The following is a 23,029-nucleotide window of genomic DNA, read 5'->3' on the forward strand; positions in this document are numbered from 1 at the left end:
CAACTCAGCCAATTACTGCCCCATCAGCCTACTCTCAATCGCCAGTAAAGGAAGGGGTCATCAATGGTGCTATCAAGCGGTACTTACTTAGCAATAACCTGCTTATGGACTCTCAGTTTGGATTTCGCCAGGATCACTCCCTCAAAAGTTTAAAGTTTATTTATTAGTCACAAGTAAGGCTTACATTAACACTGCAGTGAAGTTACTGTGAAATTCCCCTAGTCACCACACTCCGGTGCCTGTTCGGGTCAATGCACCTAACCAGCACATCTTTCAGAATGTGGGAGGAAACTGGAACACCCGAAGGAAACCCATGCAGATACAGGGAGGACTTGCAAACTCCACACAGACAGTGACCCAAGCCGGGAATTGAACTCAGGTCCCTGGCACTGTGAAGCAGCCGTGCTAACCACTGTGCTACCATGCCGCCCATATTCCTGACCTCATTACAACCTTGATCCAATCATGGAGCTGAATCCCAGACAGTGACTGCCTTTAACATCAAGTGTGGCAACAAAGAACCCGAGCAAAATTGAAGCCTAGAAGAATGGCATCCATGTATTAAAATAATCTAAGGAAGAGATAGCAGAGATATTACTACTCAGATTTAATAATTTGCTATTGAAAGGTATAGTGCCAGGGAACTGGTTGATAGCTGATGGAATCCCTAGATTTACAAATAGGGACAGATCATGTCTGGGAATTGTAAACCAGACCAGCTTATCAGTGTTGGGAAAAATAATGGAATCCTTACTAAAGGTGGGGATAAAAGAACCTCTAGAAATGAGAAATATAATAATGAACAGTAAGCATGGATTGCAAAAAGGAAAATCTTGCTTGACCAACCTTACTGAGTTTTTTGAGAAGGTAACAGAGAGAGAAGGCAATGGTAGATATTTATCTGGATTTTCGAATGGTCTTTGGTCATAATCGACCAATGAATAAATTCAGAGAATGTGGAGTCAGAGAACAAGTGACAGAATGGATTGTTCGCTGACTTAAAAACAAAAAGCAGAGCATGGGAGTAAAGGGTAGTTATTCAGAGTGACAGAAGATGGGAAGTAATGTCCCACAAGGACCAGTGCCGGGGCCACTATTTTCACAATTTACATTGACGATTTAGACTTTGGAATCAAAATGCAATTTATAAATTAGTGGATGACACCAAATTGTGGCAGATAGTCAATACTGAGGAGGAATACATCAAATTACCGGAGGATGTTAATATTGGCAAATGTGAGGTAGTACATTTAACAGGAAGAATCATAGAAACCCTACAGTCCAGAAGGAGGCCATTCAGCCCATCGAGTCTGCACCGACCACAATCCCACCCAGGCCCTATCTCCACATATTTACCCACTAATCCCTCTAACCTACACATCTCAGGACTCCAAGGGGCAATTTTTAACCTGGCCAATCAACCTAACCCGCACATCTTTGGACTGTGGGAGGAAACCGGAGCACCCGGAGGAAACCCACGCAGACACGAGGAGAATGTGCAAACTCCACACAGACAGTGACCCGAGCCGAGAATTGAACCCAGGACCCTGGAGCTGTGAAGCAGCAGTGCTTAACCACTGTGCTACCGTGCCGCCCCATATATATAGGGGGTCACTTATTCCTTGGGAGGCAAAAGTCTTGATGTAGTAGAGGAACAAAGTGATCATAGAGTACAAATCTCTAAATGCTGTGTGACAAGTTAACAAGGCAATTATGAAACAAGCTTTATTTCTAGAATTGAAAACAGGGAAGTTATGCTAAATCTACAAGCATCACACAATGTACTACATGCAGTTCTAGTCTCCATATTACAGAAAGGATATAGAAGAATCGGAGAGGGTGCAGAGAAGATTTACAGGGATGAGTGGGGAAAACATATCAGGAAAAGATTGACAGGCTGGGTCTCTCTTCTCCCAGATAAAGACAGCTGAGGGGGTGGAGCTGATTGAGGAGTTTAAAATGATGAAATGTTTTGATAGAGTGAATATAGAGAGATTATTTCCTCTTGTGGGGAAGAGCATAACTAGATCCCACCAATACCAGTTAGTCACCAAGAAATTCGATAGGGAATTCAGAAGAAACTTCTTCACCCAAAGATTGGTGAGAATGTGGAACTCGCCACCTTAGGGAGAGGTTGAAGTGAATTGTATGATAGAATCCCTACAGTACAGAAGGAGGCCATTCAGCCCATTGAGTCTGTATCGACCACAATCCCACCCAGGTCATATTCCCGTAACCCCATGCACTTACCTACTAATCCCCCTGACAGTAGGGTCGATTTAGCATGGCCAATCCACCTAACCCGCACCTCTTTGTATATCGATGTGTTTAAGGAGAGGTTAGACAACTAGGAATAGATTCTTTTGGTGATAGGATCAGATAACAAAAGATGGGAGGAGGTTCAAGTGACAGAAGTGCCAGGCAATAACATCTCCAACAAGAGAGAATCTAACCAACTCCCCTTGACATTCGATGGCACTACCATCACTGAATACTTCACTATCGATCTCCTGGTGATTACAATTGACCAGAAACTGAACTGGACTGGCCATCTAAATACTGTGGTTACAAGAGCTGGGAATCCTGAGGAGAGTAACTCACCTTCCAATTCCAAAAAGCCTGTCCACCATTTACAAGGCATACGTTCGGTGTGTGATGAAATACTCTTCACTTGTCTGGATGAGTGCAGCTCCAACAACACTCAACACCATCCAGAACAAGGCAGCTTGATGGGCATACCATTCACCACTGACAAACAGTGGCAGCCATGTGTACCATCTACCACATGCACTGCAGGAACTCACCAATGTTTCTTAGGCAGCATCTTCCAAACCCATGACCACTATCTTCTAGAAAGACAAAAGAAACAGATACCTGGGGACATCACCACCTGGAGGTTCCTCTCCAAGTCACTCACCATCCTAACTTGGAAATATATCGCCGTTCCTTCACTGTCCTGGAATTCGCTCCCTAACAGCACTGTGGGTGTACCTACACCTCAGGGACGGCAGAGGTTCAAGGCGGCAGCTCACCTGGAGGAGATGAATATTGGAAATAGATGGGTGGGGGGAGTGCTGAGGAGCTAAGCTGAGAGCAGTTTCAGAGCAAATGGAGGCAGTTCAGAGCCTTCACTGTTATTGCCCAGTGCTGACAAAGGAAAAGGACAATACCATACTCACATCCACCAGGGACAGGGGTTGCAGAATCACCCGTCTCGCCCCTTTGCCCTGCCCAGGGCAGCGACCTCTTCTACCTCTTTTGTCAGGAGTCCTGTGCTGCGCTTTCACCCAGTGTCGATGGTGGGGGGGCTGGGGTGGGGGCACTTCTCCTGCCACTTCACCCTATGTCGTGAGGTGTGGGGGGCTTCTCCTGTCCCTTCGCCCAGTGTCGGGGGTGGGGGGGGGGGCTTTGCCTGCCCTTTCACCCTGTATCAGGGGTGGGGGAGCTTCCCCTTTCCCTTCGCCCTGTAGCGGAGTGATGGGCCTCTGGGGGTGGAGGGTGCGCACCTGCCCCTACACCCTGCCCAAGAAACCACTCCTGCCCCTTCACCCTGCCCAGGGAACCTGTCCTGCCCCTTCACCCTGCCCAGGGGACCTGTCCTGCCCCTTCACCCTGCCCAGGGGACCTGTCCTGCCCCTTTACCCTATTCCCCATCCAAAACTGACCAGGTGACATGGCCAGAGGGCGACACGGATAGGTGATAGGTGACTATAAAATCATCATCGATTGTTGTAAAAAAAACATTTGGTCCCATTAGGGAAGGAAATCAGCCGTCCTTACCCAGTCTGGCCTACATGTGACTCCTTACACAGCCTGGCCTACATGTGACTCCTTACCCAGTCTGGCCTACATGTGACTCCTCACCCAGTCTGGCCTACATGTGACTCCTTACACAGCCTGGCCTACATGTGACTCCTTACCCAGTCTGGCCTACATGTGACTCCTCACCCAGTCTGGCCTACATGTGACTCCTTACCCAGCCTGGCCTACATGTGACTCCTTACCCAGTCTGGCCTACATGTGACTCCTCACCCAGTCTGGCCTACATGTGACTCCTTACCCAGCCTGGCCTACATGTGACTCCTTACCCAGTCTGGCCTACATGTGACTCCAGACCCACAGCAATGTGGTTGACTCTCAAATGGAGCTAGCGAGCCACTCAGTTCAAGGGCAATTAGGAATGGGTAACAAATGCTGATCCATCCCATGGAAGAATTAAAAATAAATCACTCAGCTGTATTCCAAGACAAGAAGATTTTTATGTCACAAGGAAAGCACTTTAGCAATCTGTAGTAGAGTTTATTTTGTGCAAAACACTCTCGAAACCTGCCTTCTGGGTCTTTCCTGACACTCGTCAGGACAACGGACTGCCTCGGCGAAAGATTAAAAATGTTTAGGTCAGTTTGGCAATTCCCGTTGGGAAACTTCCTGGATGTTTTATCACCATGTGCCGCCGACATTCATCCTACACAAAACTCCCGCCCCAGGTCATGTGATCTGTCCGCCCTCACGGTGCCCCCACCCCTGCACCAACTGGATGTCCTCACGATGCCCCCACCCCTGCACCAACTGGACACCCTCACGGTGACCCCACCCCTGCACCAACTGGATGTCCTCACGATGCCCCCACCCCTGCACCAACTGGACACCCTCACGGTGCCCCCACCCCTGCACCAACTGGACACCCTCACGGTGCCCTCACCCCTGCACCAACTGGACACCGTCACGGTGCCCCCACCCCTGCACCAACTGGACGTCCTCACGATGCCCCCACCCCTGCACCAACTGGACACCCTCACGGTGCCCCCACCCCTGCACCAACTGGACGCCCTCACGATGCCCTCACCCCTGCACCAACTGGATGTCCTCACGGTGTCCCCACCCCTGCACCAACTGGACGTCCTCACGGTGCCCCCACTCCTGCACCAACTGGACACCCTCACGGTGCCCCCACCCCTGCACCAACTGGACGCCCTCACGATGCCCCCACCCCTGCACCAACTGGAAAGCAAACAGGCTCTTTGTTAAGCCGTTGGATGATGCCCAACTTGCAAAGGGCTAGTTACTTTTAAAAATCATAAAGGATGGGAAACAACTTGGGGCTGGAACAGAGAAGCACATGGATTTCTACCTCAGAATCACAACAAAATCTGAGCTGGAATTGTCCAACGAATCGGAACTTTTTAAAAGGTTCTTTGAAATCTAAGATCAAAGATGGAATCACAGAATCCCTACAGTGCAGAAGGAGGCCATTAGGCCCATCGAGTTTGCACCAACTATCTGACAGAGCCCACCCCTGTCCTATGCCTACAATCCCACGTATTCACCCCACTAATCCCCCTAACCTACACATCTTGGGACACTAAGGGGCAATTTAGCACGGCCAATCCACCTAACCTGCATACCCTTGGAGTGTGGGAGGAAACCTACGAATATATCATGAATTTACCAAGGAGGCAAATATTAAAATCGGCTGAGTTTTCAAACATGAATTCTTGTTTATTTGTGGGGAAAAAAAAACTTCTCCACTGACTGGTCCATCGGCAATGAGAGTTTGGGCCATCGGAGGGGAGAGTTTATGTCACAGAATCCCTACAGAGCAGAAGGAGGCCATTTGCCCCATCGAGCCTGCACCAACCACAATCCCAGCCAGACCCTATTCCTGGAAGCCCACATATTTACCCTGCTAATCCCCTGACACTAAGGGTCAATTTAGCATGGCCAATCAACCTAACCCGCACATCTTTGGAGTGTGGGAGGAAACCGGAGCACCCGGAGGAAACCCATGCAGACACAGGGAGAATGTGGACTCCACACAATGACCCAAGGCTGGGAATCGAACCCGGGTCCCTGGCACTTGGAGGCAGCGGTGCTAACCACTGTGCCACCGTGCCGCCCCCATGTCATGAAAGGTGAATGAATATGGCCACAATTGGCAACTCTGGATGGATATAAAATATTGCATTTATTGATATGGAAGAATTGGTATCTCATGCGTCAAGAAAAAGAGGCAGAGCTGCAGACCTCATATTCCAGTTTTTAACACTTCAATGTGGAAGAAGTTCTTGCGAGCCCCACTTTGACTGGTTGCAATGTCAGTTCAACAGGAAAAGCTGGTGATTCAAATATCTAGAGCATTCCTTTTTAATAAAACATTGACCACGTCTCACAATAAACTTGCATAATCTACAACTATATAAGACAGCCATGTGTTGCAAACATTACCTTCAATCCTTCACATCATCAAAATTGTTTCTACAAAGACTAAAGATATAAAATACACAAACATACGTACAACAAAATATATATATATATATATATGTTATAATCCATCTTATGATGGTGGGACTAGCTCAGTGGTAAAAACTGGCATGGACAATGGGCCGAAGGGCCCGTTTCCATGCTGTAAACCTCCGTTTAATAATCCACCGATTCATACACCAGAAATGGTAGGGAAGTTTAGTGCAAAAATCTTGGCACTCATCACAAACACCTCTTAAGAATTCTTGCATTCCCCCATATCTTTTTTGTGCTGTTGGTTGACTGGAGAGAGAGACAGCCTAACTGCCTGACGCAGAAATCCACATTGGATCAGCAAAGAAAGTCAGGCTTGGGCCTAAGTGAGCAGGAGGGAGGGAAAAGAAGATGGCGGACTCTGCTGTGAATTGAGTGGGAGTGGGCATCTTGAGGTATCCAGAGAAAGAGACAGGAATAGTGAGAGCTGAAGGGGCATCAAGTCACATTGTCGATTCCAAAGAGTTCTGTTTCAATTTTCATTCCTGGTAAAGTTTCCCAAAACTGTTAGCAGATTATAATAAGTCTCTTTGATGCAAGGTGACTTCACTTGAAGGCGATAACATCCACAGTGGCGATGGATAAATTGAACATTTTTTGCCCCTCATCCTCAGTTTCTCAGATTGACAATGTTTTCCCCCGCTCCACCCCCAAAGATTCCCAAAGAACGGTGCCAATCCTAAAAGACTTTGTTGTTCCAACATGTTTTCACACTTACTTCAAAAACAGAATCAATTCAGAATTTACACCCAGCGTTCTCCAGAATCATTCAGCTCAGTATTTCTCTCTCTGCAGAAATTTTACCCTTTTTTTTTAAGGAACAAGAAATTGATTTAACGCTTGAAAAATCCCATGGGAATTGGAAAGAAAAACATCCTGCTCCGGGAATTTCTGGAAAAGCCAGGAACAGCGTTGGGAAACAAAAGTTCATCAATGAAATTCCCGGAGCCTTTGAGAAGGTCAAAGGCTCTGTAGAAAATCGGCAGCCATTGTTACCGCGGAAACGTGAAGAAAAGCGGGAGGAGCCATTGCTAGTCGACCAAACGGGAGCAGGAGAAACGTAGGCTGTCGTTTCCGTTGAGTTGTGTTTATTTTTAATCCTCCCCTCCCGGCTCATGTGGTTTAAACTGTTGGGGGAAAAAAAAACTGGCCCAAAATTGAGGTCTTCTGGCATTCCAAAGCCTGGAGGCAGTCAAGAGATGTCCAACCCGGGTTCCCAGCAATGGCTATGTGGGGAAAAGGGGATGGGGGGTGGTGAGCAATGATCCTCTCCAGATGTATACAGACTTACACATGGTGCGGAATCCCCTGCTCTCTGTAGCCTGCAGAAACAAAAATCATATATTGAAGGAAGCCAACTTCACGGACCCTTCCCCCCTCCACCATTGTCACTCATTCCCAACTGTTTTAACATAAACCATATTCCATGTCCACACTTATCTAATGTTTCAAACATCTTGCTCCTCCAGTGACTGAAAACAATTATTTTCTTTACTCCTCCCTTCCCATAGCTTCCCACGTCAGGCTCTGGGCCTATCGGTGGTTACTGAAATCCACGGGGAACATTAAAGTAAAAGGTACAGCACAGGAACAGGCCCTTCGACCCATGATGAGTTTTTAAAAATTTTTATTTATTGGTGTCACAAGTAGGCTTACATTAACACTACAATGAAGTTACTGTGAAAATCCCCCAGTCGCCACACTCTGGCACCTGTTCGGGTACACTGAGGGAGAATTTAGCATGGCCAATGCACCTAACCAGCACGTCTTTCGGACTTGGGAGGAAACCGGAACACCCGGAGGAAACCCACGCTGACATGGGGAAAATGTGCAGACTCCGCACAGACAGTGACCCAAGCTGGGAATTGAACCAGGGTCCCTGGCACTGTGAGGCAGCAGTGCTAACCACTGTGCCACCGTGCCGCCCATGTTTGTGCCAAACATGACGCCAAATTAAACTAATCCCGTCTTCCTGCCCTTGGTCCAGATCCCTCCATGCCTTGCACATTCATGCACTCATCTAAAAGCCCATTAAATGCCCCGATCTTATCTGCCTCCACCACCACCCAGAGAAACTCAGCTGGTCATCTGCGGAAAGATTAAGGGAGTTAATGTTCCGAGTCCAGTATGACTTCTCCAGAATGGTTCTGGAGCTGCTGAGTTTATCCAGCACTTTTCTGCTTTTATTTCAGATTTCCAGCATCTGCAGTGTTTTTTTTTACACAGAGTATTAAAGTTCTGGACACAGCACTGGGAAGACATACGAGGCAGATCACCAGTGCTAGAGGGCAGAGTTACGAGGAAAAACTGGGAAAAACATTAAGGGTCGGGGTGGGGGGGGAATATTTTGGTCCCCCTGTACTGTACCTATTGGTGGTGGAAGTGGCCCCACCATTGGGTAACGGTCGGATCTTCTAGTCCGCCAATGTCTACATGGTTTTGCGTGCTCCATATCCTCCACTGCCGGGAACGCGCAGTGCAGAGTCACCATCGGTGGGACCAGAAGGTCCCTCTGGTGGGACCATAGAATCCCTACAGTGCAGAAGGAGGCCATACGGCCCACCGAGTCTGCACCGACCACAATCCCACCCAGGCCCTATCCCCGCTTAGTTACCCTGCTCATCCCTCTAACCTATCACATCCCGGGACACTAAGGGTTAATTTAGCATGTCCAATCCACCTAACCTGCACATCTTTGGACTGTGGGAGGAAACCGCAGCACCCGGAGGAAACCCAAGCAGACACGGGGAGAATGTGCAGATTCCACACAGACAGTGACCCAAGGCGGGAATCAAACCCAGGTCCCTGGCACTATGAGGCAGCAGTGCTAACCACTGTGCCACCGCGCTGCCCGAGGGAAGCACCGGGAGATGTTGGCCTTGAGCTTTTGGGATGATGGTGAAGGTAATGGAAAATCTGATTGGAGAATATTACTTTTCAAATTTAAACTGTGCGAGGAGGAGTAGGTGCCACAGATCCACCCCAGTAAACACAGTCACTTCAGGACTCAGGGAATCTGCTCTCACACACAGAGGGTGTAACTTTAATCTGATTCACACCATCATTCAAACACCACAATGATCCCTGGTGACTGTGGGCACAGGGCGAGGACAGAAGGAGATTGGTGATTGGCAGCTTCCACTTACTGGCTAGGATGACCATGTCCATTCCCCAAAATATACTCATGATCCAGCCCACCATCACCACCGCCGTGAGGATCTGGATGAGGGCGGCAGCCACGTTTATCAGGAAGACGCAGCATTTGTGGCGGTTGGGCAGATCTGTTTCTGCCCCACACAGCACCATGAAGGCTGACAGAAAGGTTCCTGAAAAACAACAACCAGCAAAAAATTAAATGCAAAGTTACCAAAGCCCTTTCCCTTTAATTGTTAAAGGGGTAGTGCATTTTTATATCTGCATGGAAACTACCCCATCACTTGGGCTGCTCTTTTTCTTTAACTATTAAAGGGAAAGTACCTCACAGCCACTGAAGTAGGTTTTCCGATTGAACCACTGTTATCACACAGGAGAATTGCGCCGAATGTTTCTGTGCTGTTAATTCAATGTCAGTGTTTATGTTCCACACAAACCACCTCCAAGTCTCCTTTCATTAACCCTCTCTGCATAGGGCTTCCTCCCATGTACTTGCCTAGTTCAAATACATAGAATCATAAAATCCCTACAGTGCAGAAGGAGGCCATTTAACCCATCAAGTCTGCACCAACTCAGCATCTCACCCTGGCCCACCTCCCACACTATGCCCGTAACCCCATGTATTTACCCCACTATTCCCAATAACCAACACATATTGGGACACTAAGGGGCAATTTAGCATGGCCAATCCACCTAACCTGCATATCTTTGGACTGTGGGAGGAAACCGGGGCACCCGAGGAAACCCACGCAGACACAGGGAGAACGTGCAGACTCCACACAGACAGTGACCCAAGCCGGGAATTGAACCCAGGTCCCTGGCGCTGTGAGGCAGCAGTGCTAACCACTGTGCTACCCTTGTGGTTGTGCATTCCTAATTTTTACCATTCTCAGATAAAAATGTTTCAAATTTCACCATCTGCCGTGGTGGGATTCGAACCCGGATCCCCAGAACATTGCCCTGGGTCAATACCTGACAATACCAAGAGACCACTGCCTCTCTCGAATTCCTGATTGGATTTATTAGAGACTACCTTAAATTGATGGCTCCGAGTTCTGGTCTCCATTGCTAGTGGAAGCATCTTCTCCAGGTCTGTTCAAGCTAAACCTTTCCAAAGTGTTGAATAGACTGTCGGTACTGAAAGTTGACAAGGTACTGGGACCAGATGAGATTCATCCGTCAGAGTTGAGCTCTGATGAACGGTCATCCGGACTCAAAATGTTGGCTCTATTCTCTCTCCATGGGTGCTGTCAGACCTGCAGGGTTTTCCAGCATTTTCTGTTATTGTTTCTAATTCCAGCATCTGCAGCATTTTGCTTTTACAAGAGTAAGGAGGCTATGCTGAACTTAGAGTCATAGAGGTTTACAGCATGGAAACAGGCCCTTCGGCCCAACTTGTCCATGCCGCCTTTTTTTTTAAAACCCCTAAGCTAATCCCGATTGCCCACATTTGGCCCATATCCCTCTATACCCATCTTACCCATGTAACTATCTAAATGTTTTTTAAAAGACAAAATTGTACCCGCCTCTACTACTACCTCTGGCAGCTTGTTCCAGATACTCACCACCCTCTGTGTGAAAAAATTGCCCCTCTGGACACTTTTGTATCTCTCCCCTCTCACCTTAAACCTATACCCTCTGGTTTTAGACTCCCCTACCTTTGGGAAAAGATATTGACTATCTAGCTGATCTGTGCCCCTCATTATTTTATAGACCTCTATAAGGTCACCTCTCAGCCTCCTACGCTCCAGAGAAAAAAGTCCCAGTCTATCCAGCTTCTCCTTATAACTCAATCCATCAAGTCCCGGTCGCATCCTAGTAAATCTAGTCCCTTATGCAAGACACTAGTTATACCTCAGCTAGAATATTGTGTACAGTTCTGAGCGCCACATAATACCAAGGGTGTGAGACATTGGAGAATGTGTAGAAGAGTTTTATAGCAATGGTTCCAGGGATAAGAAACTTCAGTTACGAGGATAGATTGGAGAGGTTGGGACTGTTTTCTTTGGAGAGAAAGTAGCTAAGAGGAGATTGATGATATGAAGATGCCATAAAGATGTTCAAAATCATGAGTGGGCTGGACAGAGTAGATCGGGAGAAAAGCACTGGATAAAAGCAAATTACTGCAGAAGCTGGAATCTGAAACCAAAAGAGAAAACACTGGGAAATCTCAGCAGGTCTGGCAGCATCTGTAAGGAGAGAAAAGAGCTGATGTTTCAAGTCCAGATGACCCTTTGTCAAAGCTAAAAGGCTTAGAAAGTGGGAGATATTTATACTGCAGGGTGAGGGAATGAAAGATGAATCATAGCCAGAAAAAGTTAAAGTTAAAAAGTTAAAGTTTATTTATTAGTCACAAGTAAGGCTTACATCAACACTGCAATGAAGAAACAATATATAACAACAAGAAACAAAGGGCATAGGTTTAAGGTGAGAGGGGAGAGAAACAAAAGGGTCCAGAGGGGCAATTTTTTCACACAGAGGGTGGTGAGTGTCTGGAACAAGCTGCCAGAGGTAGTAGTAGAGGCGGGTACAATTTTGTCTTTTAAAAAGCATTTAGACAGTTACATGGGTAAAATGGGTATAGAGGGATATGGGCCAAATGCGGGCAATTGGGATTAGCTTCGGGGGTTTAAAAAAAGGGCGGCATGGACAAGCTGTAAACCTGTCTGACTCTATCTCAGACACATCCCTTCCTTGACTTTTCTGTCTCCATTTCTGGCAATAAACTATCTACCAATATCCACTACAAGCCCACTCACTCCCACAGCTATCTGGATTACAACTCTTCACACTCTACATCCTGTAAGGACTCCATCCCTTTCTCTCAGCTCCTTCGCCTCCGTCACATTTGTTCCGATGATGCCACTTTCCAAAGTGGTGCTTCTAATATGTGCTCCTTTTTCCTCAACCATGGATTCCCATCTACAGTTGTCGACAGGGCCCTCAACAGTGTGCAGTCCATCTCCCGCGCCACGACCCTCACCCTCTCCCCTCCCTTTGTTCTCACATTTCATCCCACCAGTCTCCACATAAACATAATCCTCCGCCATTTTCGCCAACTCCAGCATGATGCCATCACCAAACACATCTTCCCTTCACTCCCTCTGTCAGCATTCCGCAGAGACCGTTCCCTCCGGGATAACCTAGTCCACTCCTTCACTATACCCAACACCTCTCCCGTCACTCATGGCACCTTCCCATGCAATGGCAGAAGGTGTAACACCTGCCCCTTTACCTCTTCTATGCTCACCATCCAAGGCCCAAAACATTCATTCCAGGTTAAGCAGTGTTTCACTTGCACCTCTTTCAATTTGGTCTATTGCATTTGCTGCTCCCAATGTGGCCTCCTCTATATCGGAGAGAACAAACGTAGACTGGGTGATCACTTTGCTGAGCACCTTCGGTCTGTGCGCAATCAGGACCCTGACCTTCCGGTTTCTTGCCATTTTAACACACGATCCTGCTCCCATGCCCTTATGTCTGTCCTTGGCCTGCTGTAGTGTTCCAGTGAAGCTCAACACAAACTGGAGGAACAGCAGCTCATCTTCTGGCTAGGCACTTTACAGCCTTCCGGTCTCAACATCGAATTCAACAACTTCAGATGATTTGTTCTACCCCATCTTGACGCCTTTGTTTTCATTCTATTTTAATTTTTTACTGTTCTCTACCTTTTATTTCTTTATTGTCTTGCTTCATTTTTCTTCCCTCCCACTCTTTCCCCCTACTTTATCCCCCTTCCCTTACCTTTTCTCTCTCTTTTCTAAATTTTACCTGTGCCCCATCCATTTTCATTCCCCCCCCTTCCCCAACATCTTCATCTGTCACAGCTTCTCCTCTGATTTTAGCTTCTCTGCCGTTTAGCCATTCACACCCTTTCTCTCTGTGGACAGCCATTAACAGTCTTTTCCCCTGGTTTCCAGGGACCCGGGTTCAATTCCCGACGTGGGTCACTGTCTGTGTGACGTTTGCACGTTCTCCCCGTGTCTGCGCGGGTTTCCTCCGGGTGCTCCGGTTTCCTCCCACAGTCTGAAAGACGTGCTGGTTAGGTGCATTGACACGACGAGGCACCGGAGTGTGGCGGCTAGGGGAATTTCACAGTAACTTCATTGCAGTGTTAAGGTAAGCCTCACTTGTGACTAATAAATAAACTTTAACTTTCTCTGGCTATGATTCATCTTTCATTCCCTCATCCTGCAGTATAAATATCTCCCACTTTCCATGCCTTCTAGCTTTAACAAAGGGTCACCTGGACTTGAAATGTCAACTCTTTCCTCTCCTTACAGCTGCTGCCAGACCAGCTGAGATTTTTCAGCATTTTCTCTAGAAAGGGAGAAACTGTTCCTGCTTGCAAAAGGATCGAGAACGAGAAGCACAGATTTGGTGAATCGCAAAAGGAACTAATGTGATTTGAGAAAAAACTTTTACAGAGAGTGGGTGGTTCAGGTCTGGAATGCACTGCCTGGAAGTGTGGTGGAGGCAAGTTGTGGCCAAATGGGCCACATAAAATGGCGATTTGTAAAGCACTCTGGGACAATTGGGCAAGGACTAAAACAGCAGGCTGCAGCCTAAAAGACAGAGATAAACAGGCTGCAACCGAGATGAGTGAATACACAGGATATGGGCTATCTCCAGGACAAAAGAGACTTTCTGGTCAAACTGGGTTGTTTACCAGACATAGGGGCGCTGTAACCCCTTATTTGGGAGGGAGGTGTGAACCCTACGTGCCCCCAGCACCTACAGACATGACCATTGGGGACACACCCAGAAATTGGTGTGGCAGCACCCGATTAGACTTTATCGATCAGGGTGATCAAGTCCTGATCGATTGATTGGCAATGGCCAAAAGGGGCGCGAAACCCAACGGGGTATAAAGGGTGCTGCGCAACCAAGAATCGCTCTCTCTCTGACCCCATGAGCGAGCTACAACACCGGTGACCGTCGCCAGCAACAACCAGCACGAGGAGAGCCACCACACCCGAGAAGGAAGGAAGACCAGAGCCAGAGTGCCAGACCAGACCAAAGGACCAGACTACGCAGAGGACGACCGAGACCAGCGCACAGATAAAGACCAATATCTGCTTGGGTACTTGCCAGTCACGCAAAGCTAAGTCAAGGTCTTGTATTGGACTTGAACTTTAGTATTTTCTGTAAGATAACTTATTGTTAGTTGGGTGGGTGATTATTGATTGTGTGTCTTAAATAAATATTGGTTGTACTAACAAGAAGTCTACTCGCAATTCTTTGTCCATCGTACAAGGGTTAAAACAGACTGTGCAGCAGGCACAACAAAGTTCAATCGAAGCATTCAAGAGGGCATTAGATGTTTATTAGAAAAGAATTTGGGGAGGTGTGGGAAAAAGGCAGGAGATTGACACTAAGTCATAATGCTCATTGAGAGCTGGTGCAGATATGATGGACCAAATGGCCTCCTTCTGCACTGTATCAATTCTGTGATTCTGTATTCTCAAGGATCTCCATTAGTCACCCCTTGGCGTTCTCATTCTGAGGGAAAAGAAACCCGGATCATGGCACATCCTCCATAAATTCAATCTATGTGGGCGTTGCGGGCAAGGTCGGAATTTACTGCCCATTCCCAGTTGCCTTGGGGAAGATTTAATAGAGAAATTCAAAATGAAGAGCTGTTTTGATAAGAACAGAAGATGAGAAACTGTTTCCATTGAGCAGAGGGTCAGTAATGAGTGGACAGAGATTTAAGGATTCAGGAAAATAACCAGGAGTGAGGTGAGATTCTTTGTTTTAAAACACAGTGTGTTATGATATTGAATACACTGTCTGAAAGCGCAGTGTAAGCAGATGTGGTAATAAGTTGAGAGAGAATTAGATAAACATGTGAAAAGGGAAAGCCTACAAGGGCAACAGGGACTAACTAGATGGCTCTTTCAAAAAGAGTCAGCACAAGGACAATGGGCTGAATGGCCTCCTGCTGTTGTATAATTCTCTGCATTCTGAGGAGGGTTAATAAAAAGGAGGGGAAGAGGAGAGAGGTTTAATTCAGGCTTTCCTGATTCATTGCTGTCAGTTTCTCCATTATGGGTCTGAGTGTCACCGCACTGTTTAAAGTTTATTTATTAGTCACAAATAAGCTGTACATTAACACTGCAACGAAGTTACTATGAAATTCCCCTAGTCGCCACATTCCGGCGCCTGTTTGGGTCAATGCACCTAACCGACATGTCTTTCAGACTGTGGGATGAAACCGGAGCACCCGGAGGAAACCCACGCAGACTCTGCACAGACAGAGAGAACCATTTGCTTCCTTTGCAATTCTCCACACTGAGTACTGACTCATGTTTCCCCAGACTGAGCTGTACCAGAACGTAGCTCAGTGGGATAGCAGCACTGAACTGGATATCACACTCTCGGTCACTCACAGGATTCTTCAATATCTCTGCAGACAGACTGAACAAACACAGAACCAAACACCAAACTCAAGGAGCAGTTTTATTCACAGCACAGTGAACGTACAGAACTGTGATCACACTCGTTTCATTCCAGCCAGTACAGCCCATCTTTCCATCATGTAGAAATGTGGTCACAAATCTGGCACAGGAAGCTCCCGCAGCCAATTCTGGCACAGGAAGCTCCCGCAGCCAATCCTGGCACAGGAAGCTCCCGCAGCCAATCCTGGCACAGGAAGCTCCTGCAAATAGCACCGAGATACTCATTTGTTCCATATGGATTATTGCAAACGAAAAACTGCTGCCCGTCAGTCAGCTAGTTTGGTGTTTCGGGGTGGATGTGGGGAAGAGGTGCTGTAATCCACAGAATTGTTACTGCACAGAAGGAGGCCTTTTGGCCCATCGTGTCTGCACTGGCTGTACAAATGAACAATTCACCTGGTGCCATTCTCCCTGCAGCCCTGCACATTGTTTCTTTTCAGATAACAGTCTAATTCCCTTTCCAGTGCCTCGATCAAACCAGCCTCCACCTGGAAGGGAGGATGATTGAGAAAGGGTGTGGGATGGAGGAGTGAACAACGGGGACGGCACGGTGGCACAGTGGTTAACACTGCTACCTCACAGCGCCAGGGACACAGGTTCGATTCCCGACTTGAATCATTGTCTGTGTAGAGTCTGCACGTTCTCCCCGTGTCTGCATGGGTTTCCTCCGGGTGCTCCGGTTTCCTCCCACAGTCCGAAAGACATGCTGGTTGGGTGCATAGGCCATGCTAAAATCTCTCTCAGTGTATCCGAACAGGCGCTGGAGGGTGGTGACTAGGGGATTTCCACAGTAACTTCATTGCAGTGTTAATGTAAGCCTATTTGTGACACTAATAAAAAACTTAAACTAACAAATCCACTCATGTCCTCTCCGCAGTCAGGAATGGTAACCCCCCCCTTCTCTAGCTCACAACGAGACCGGTTAAATCTGCTTCACTGCCATGTATACTTGGACCTATATAATTGTATTTGATTACATAAACAGGACTTTACGAGTGAATAGTGGAGTGTCACAAGGATCAGTGCAAGGCCTCCGCTATTTACAATCTATATTAAATGACTCGGGTGAAGAGACAGAGTAATGTATCAAAGTTTGCTGTGGGGAGGGCGCACTGTGAGGAGATATTGGATTGGATTGGATTGGATTGGATGCCGTTACTTGGATTGGATTGGATTAAGTGAGTGGACAAATTATGGCAGATGAATAATAACACGGGGAAGTGAGAAGTTATTCAATTTGTTTGTAACAATGAAAGTGCAGAGTGTGGTGAACCATCGTTGGTTCACCACTGGGGTTGTTATTGTGTTACTGTTGGGCTAGGGTGTTGTTGTTATGGGGGTTGTACTATGTTGTTGGGTTAGGGTGTTTACCTGTCCTAAGTGTTATCGTGGCACACTCCAGTGGGGTCCCGCCTCCGGTGGCAGGGTATAAGACCCCCTGCTCCGGCAGGACCCCTTCAGTCTGAACGGGTGAATTTGTGTTAGTAGTTTCATTGTTAATGTATTAAAGCCTTCAGTTCTAAAGCCTTGTTTCCGGGTGCTCATTGAGGTGCATCAATTTAATACATTAACTGAGAATATGGAACAGATCCTAAAACCGGATCGTCTGACACTGGACCCACGTGCGGTCGGTGCAGCTAACACGTTCGAACATTGGTGGAAGTGCTTCGAGGACTACCTGGCAGCCTCGGTAGCTATCACTACAGACAGTGATAGACTCCAGGTCCTCCACGCAAGGGTAAGCGACACGATTTACCTAGCCATTCGTGCAGCTTCCACTTACCAGGGTGCCGTCGAGCTCCTAAAGAATAGGTACATTACGCCACCCAACGAGATTCACGCTCGTTATCTCCTCGCTACACGACGTCGGCAGTCGGGCGAGACCATAGAAGACTACGCCAATGAACTCCTGCAGCTTGCCAGGGGTTGTGACTGTAAGGACGTCTCCGCCGAGCAGTACATGCACGACCTCGCCCGAGACGCGTTCGTAGCAGGGGTAGGGTCCTCGTACATCAGACTTAAATTATTAGAAAAGGGGAAACTCAACTTGACCCAGGCAATGGGGATGGCCGTGAGGTTGGAGGCGGCGTCGAAGAGCTTGGCGCTGTACCCCGAGGACCACGTGCAGTCAACGTGGTTGGAGCAAGTTCTGCTCCCTCCTCGCCCCGCGAACCCGCGCTCCCAGATCGATTCGACGACGGCGGCAGCTCCAGGTGGCCAGCGATGCTATTTTTGCGGTGGGGCCAAGCATCCACGGCAACAGTGTCCGGCAAGAACGGCAATCTGCAGCCAGTGCGGTAAAAAAGGCCACTACAGCAAAGTCTGCAGGTCCAAACCTAAAAACGGCAGTGCAGCTTGTAACCCTCCAGAACGGAGACCATCTCTTTCGGCGCTGCAGTACCCATGAGGTCCGACCACGTGCGATCTCAGGACGGCGCCATCGTGGCAGACAGAGGAGGAGGAAGACCACCAGGAGTCGCTGCGCTTGGAGCCCTCGGCCACATGCGATTCATGGGGGCGGCCATCATGGTCCACGACGACTAGGAGCGACCAGCAGGGGTCCTCAGCATCCACATCGGCAGCATGCAGCAGCGACCAGCAGGGGTCCTCAGCATCCACATCGGCAGCATGCAGTGACGCCCAGGGGCCAACGGTGGCGTCGATCTCTCTGGATCAGACCAGGCATTACAGACTGGAACATTCTATGATGGAGGTAAAGGTTAGTGGCAGAACTGTGAATTGTCTGTTTGACAGTGGGAGCACCGAAAGTTTCATACACCCTGAAACTGCTAAAAGGTGTGGACTCCGGGTTCTCCCTGCCAAACAGACAATTTCGGCGGCACGGTAGCACAGTGGTTAGCACTGCTGCTTCACAGCTCCAGGGTCCCGGGTTCGATTCCCGGCTCGGGTCACTGTCTGTGTGGAGTTTGCACATTCTCCTCGTGTCTGCGTGGGTTTCCTCCGGGTGCTCCAGTTTCCTCCCACAGTCCAAAGATGTGCGGGTTAGGTTGATTGGCCAGGTTAAAAATTGCCCCTTAGAGTCCTGAGATGCGTAGGTTAGAGGGATTAGCAAGTAAATATGTGGGGGTGGGATTGTGGTCGGTGCAGACTCGATGGGCCGAATGGCCTCCTTCCGCACTGTAGGATTTCTATGATTTCTAATTTTATAAATTCTTGATTTCTCGAGGAATTAAGGGCTATGGGGAGAGAGCGGGTAAATGGAGTTGAAATCAACCATGATTGAATGGTGGAGTGGACTCGATGGGCCGAATGGCCTTACTTCCGCTCCTATGTCTTATGGTCTTATGTCTTATGGTCTTATAAATTTCCATGGCATCACAGTCCCGGTCTGTACCGATCCAAGGACGATGTATGGTAACTCTTGAGGTACAGGGCACAGTTTACGAGCAATACAGGCTCCTTGTGCTACCTCACCTTTGCGCGCCAATTCTCCTCGGACTAAACTTTATGGCCCACATGAAGAGTGTGATCCTACAGTACGGTGGGCCACTCCCTTCACTGGCAGTAGGGAACCAGCCGCAGCCTCCAAATTGCCCAAAGCGCCCCGCGTGCAATCTATCCACCCTGAAGATCACGACACCATCCCTTTTTAAAAATCTGGTACCTGGCTGCAAGCCCATCGCTACTAAAAGTAGGCGTTACAGCGCTGAGGACCGGATCTTTATTAGATCTGAGGTTCAGCGGCTCCTCAAGGAAGGGATCATACAGGCCAGTGCTAGTCCGTGGAGAGCGCAGGTCGTGGTAGTCAAAAGCGGGAACAAACCTCGGATGGTCATCGACTATAGTCAGACCATTAATAGATACACGCAGCTGGATGCGTATCCTCTCCCGCGCATTTCTGATATGGTCAATCAGATTGCGCAGTACCGAGTGTTTTCTACCATAGACCTTAAGTCCGCCTACCATCAACTCCCCATCCGCCCAGAGGACCGACAATATACGGCTTTTGAGGCGGATGGTCGTCTATACCAATTCCTCAGGGTTCCATTTGGTGTCACCAATGGGGTCTCGGTCTTCCAGCGTGCTATGGACCGAATGGTGGACCAGAACGGGTTGCGGGCTACCTTCCCGTACCTGGATAACGTCACCATCTGCGGCCATGACCAGCAGGACCACGACACGAATCTCCAACACTTTCTACGCACTGCATCTCGCCTGAATCTGACCTATAACAGGGAGAAGTGCGTATTCCGTACGCGTAGGTTAGCCATCCTCGGATACGTGGTGGAAAACGGGGTCATTGGCCCTGATCCAGACCGTATGCGCCCACTCACTGAACTTCCCTTGCCCGCTAGCACGAAAGCACTGAGGAGATGCCTCGGGTTCTTTTCGTATTATGCACAGTGGGTCCCCAACTACGCGGACAAAGCTCGTCCGCTCATTAAGTCCACGACCTTCCCACTTACGCCGGAGGCCCAATTGGCCTTCAAGGTTTTGAAAAGCGACATCTCGAAAGCCACGATGCACGCGGTGGATGAATCCATCCCTTTCCAGGTGGAGAGTGATGCATCGGACTTCGCCCTAGCCGCCACACTAAACCAGGTAGGCAGGCCCGTCGCGTTTTTTTCCCGCACCCTTCAAGGCCCAGAGATTCGGCACTCAGCGGTGGAAAAGGAGGCTCAGGCCATTGTGGAGGCAGTCAGACACTGGCGCCATTACCTGGCAGGTAAGCGGTTCACCCTGATCACGGATCAACGATCCGTGGCGTTTATGTTCAGTAACACGCAGAGGGGCAAGATCAAGAACGATAAGATCTTGCGGTGGAGAATTGAGCTCTCCACCTATAATTACGATATTATGTATCGTCCAGGGAAGCTCAATGAGCCCTCGGATGCCCTCTCGCGCGGAACATGCGCCATCATGCAGGAGGACCGCTTGAAGGCTCTCCACAATGATCTGTGTCATCCTGGAGTCACCAGACTCTACCACTTCATAAAAGCCCGCAACCTACCCTACTCGGTGGAGGAGGTCAGGTCAGTTACTAGAAGTTGTCGGATTTGCGCAGAATGCAAACCACACTTTTATCGACCAGACCGGGCACATTTGGTCAAGGCCACTCGCCCTTTTGAGAGGCTGAGTGTAGATTTTAAGGGCCCCCTTCCCTCAACGGATCGGAATGTCTATTTTCTTAACATAATAGACGAATTTTCCCGGTTTCCGTTTGTTTTCCCCTGTGCGGACACGTCGACTGCCACCGTCATCAAGGCATTCAGTGAGCTTTTTACCCTGTTCGGGTACCCCTGCTATATTCATAGCGACAGGGGCTCGTCGTTCATGAGCAACGACTTGAGGCAATTCCTGCTCTCATTCGGGATTGCCTCTAGTAGAACCACGAGCTACAACCCTAGGGGTAACGGACAGGTGGAAAGGGAGAATGCTACAGTCTGGAAGGCTGTCCTACTGGCACTGAAATCCAAGGGCCTTCCAGTCTCCCGGTGGCAGGAGGTCCTTCCAACTGCGCTCCATTCTATCCGCTCCCTCCTGTGTACGGCAACCAATGCTACTCCCCACGAGAGGATGTTCTCATTCCCTCGGAAGTCGTCCTCGGGGACCTCATTGCCAGCCTGGTTGACGTACCCAGGACCCGTCCTTCTGCGGCGCCATGTGAGGGCTCGCAAGTCCGACCCCTTGGTCGAACCGGTCCAACTCCTCCACGCCAACCCTCAGTATGCCTATGTGGCATATCCTGACGGGCGAGAGGACACTGTCTCCATTAGAGACCTGGCGCCCGCAGGGGACGTAGCAACTCCTGTCGCTCCTATTCCCCCAGTCACAGATCCACTACTCCTCATTACTTCCCCAGACGTGGCGCGGTCAGCACCGGGACCAGTGCATAACACTTTTACTCCCATGTACAGCTTGCCTGAGACTCGGAGATCGGCGCCACCATCATCACCACCACCACCACCACCAAACGTTCCAGGATCCCCTACACCATCGCCTCATCAGGGCCGGCCGGCCCGGGAGTCTTTGAGGGGACAGCCAGATGTTGCTTTGAGAGAGCCACCGCAAGCACCTGCTCCGGTTTCGCAACCGGTGTTGAGAAGATCGCAGCGTCGGTGTGGTCCTCCAGACCGTCTGGACTTGTGAATCCTGTTATTTTTTTTGTCATTGTCTGTTTTCATCCACCCCGCCACCTTTGGTTCCTAAAGGAGGGGTGAATGTGGTGAACCATCGTTGGTTCACCACTGGGGTTGTTATTGTGTTACTGTTGGGCTAGGGTGTTGTTGTTATGGGGGTTGTACTATGTTGTTGGGTTAGGGTGTTTACCTGTCCTAAGTGTTATCGTGGCACACTCCAGTGGGGTCCCGCCTCCGGTGGCAGGGTATAAGACCCCCTGCTCCGGCAGGACCCCTTCAGTCTGAACGGGTGAATTTGTGTTAGTAGTTTCATTGTTAATGTATTAAAGCCTTCAGTTCTAAAGCCTTGTTTCCGGGTGCTCATTGAGGTGCATCACAGAGTGTTTTTAGAAAGGTGTGAAAGTTGTGAATGTCGATGTTGAGAGATGCTCACAGAAGGAACATAAAGTTAGCCTGGAGGTGCAGCAAGTAATTAGTCAGGTAAGTGGCATGTTGACCTTTATTGGAATGGTTCCCAACCTTTTCAGTAACACAGCACATTCCAATGAGACAAACAATTCCGCGGGAATGCTCATAAACGTCACATTTACTTACAGTTACTGTGGTTACTGTCTTACCAGAGAATAAACTTCAAAGCAGATTCACTCGATTGTTGTGTTGGGAATTCTGCCCATGTTTGAAGCTTTACTCGGAGCAGAAAACAAATAAATTGACTTCTTATTTGCTGGATTCCTGGGATGTTGCTGTTTGCAGGTTTTGCAGTGGTGTGCTGTTCACCTTACCACAGGTCTTAGCCAGCTCCCACACGGGAAACGGTTTAGTTATCCTTAACCATGTGTCACACATGCCTATAACCCACCGTCCATTCTCAACAGGACAAAGTATTCCTGAATGGATGTGCTTGCAGTTTAACCACAACTATTTCATTGCAATTCCTGAGCCGCGGATTGTCAACATGACTGAGTCAAGTAAAGTTTCACTGATACCCATGAGGAATTAAACAGGGACAATGTGAAGCAG

At 48.6% G+C, this 23,029-nt stretch overlaps 1 protein-coding gene across 1 annotated transcript in view; it reads right to left on the reverse strand.

Moving 5' to 3' along the window:
• Window positions 1-5,944: 5,944 nt before the first annotated feature.
• stum (stum, mechanosensory transduction mediator homolog) overlaps window positions 5,945-23,029 on the reverse strand; it is a 53,761-nt gene continuing 36,676 nt past the window's right edge. The window contains exons 2-3 of the mRNA XM_078212195.1: window positions 9,441-9,620; window positions 5,945-7,616 (exon numbers count right to left, since the gene is read on the reverse strand). Of these exons, the coding sequence (XP_078068321.1) occupies window positions 7,582-7,616; window positions 9,441-9,620 (215 nt within the window). The 3' untranslated portion in view covers window positions 5,945-7,581. The remainder of the gene's footprint in view (window positions 7,617-9,440; window positions 9,621-23,029) is intronic.

The sequence above is a fragment of the Mustelus asterias genome, chromosome 5, assembly GCF_964213995.1.
Source record: "Mustelus asterias chromosome 5, sMusAst1.hap1.1, whole genome shotgun sequence".
Classification (NCBI taxonomy): Eukaryota; Metazoa; Chordata; class Chondrichthyes; order Carcharhiniformes; family Triakidae; genus Mustelus; species Mustelus asterias.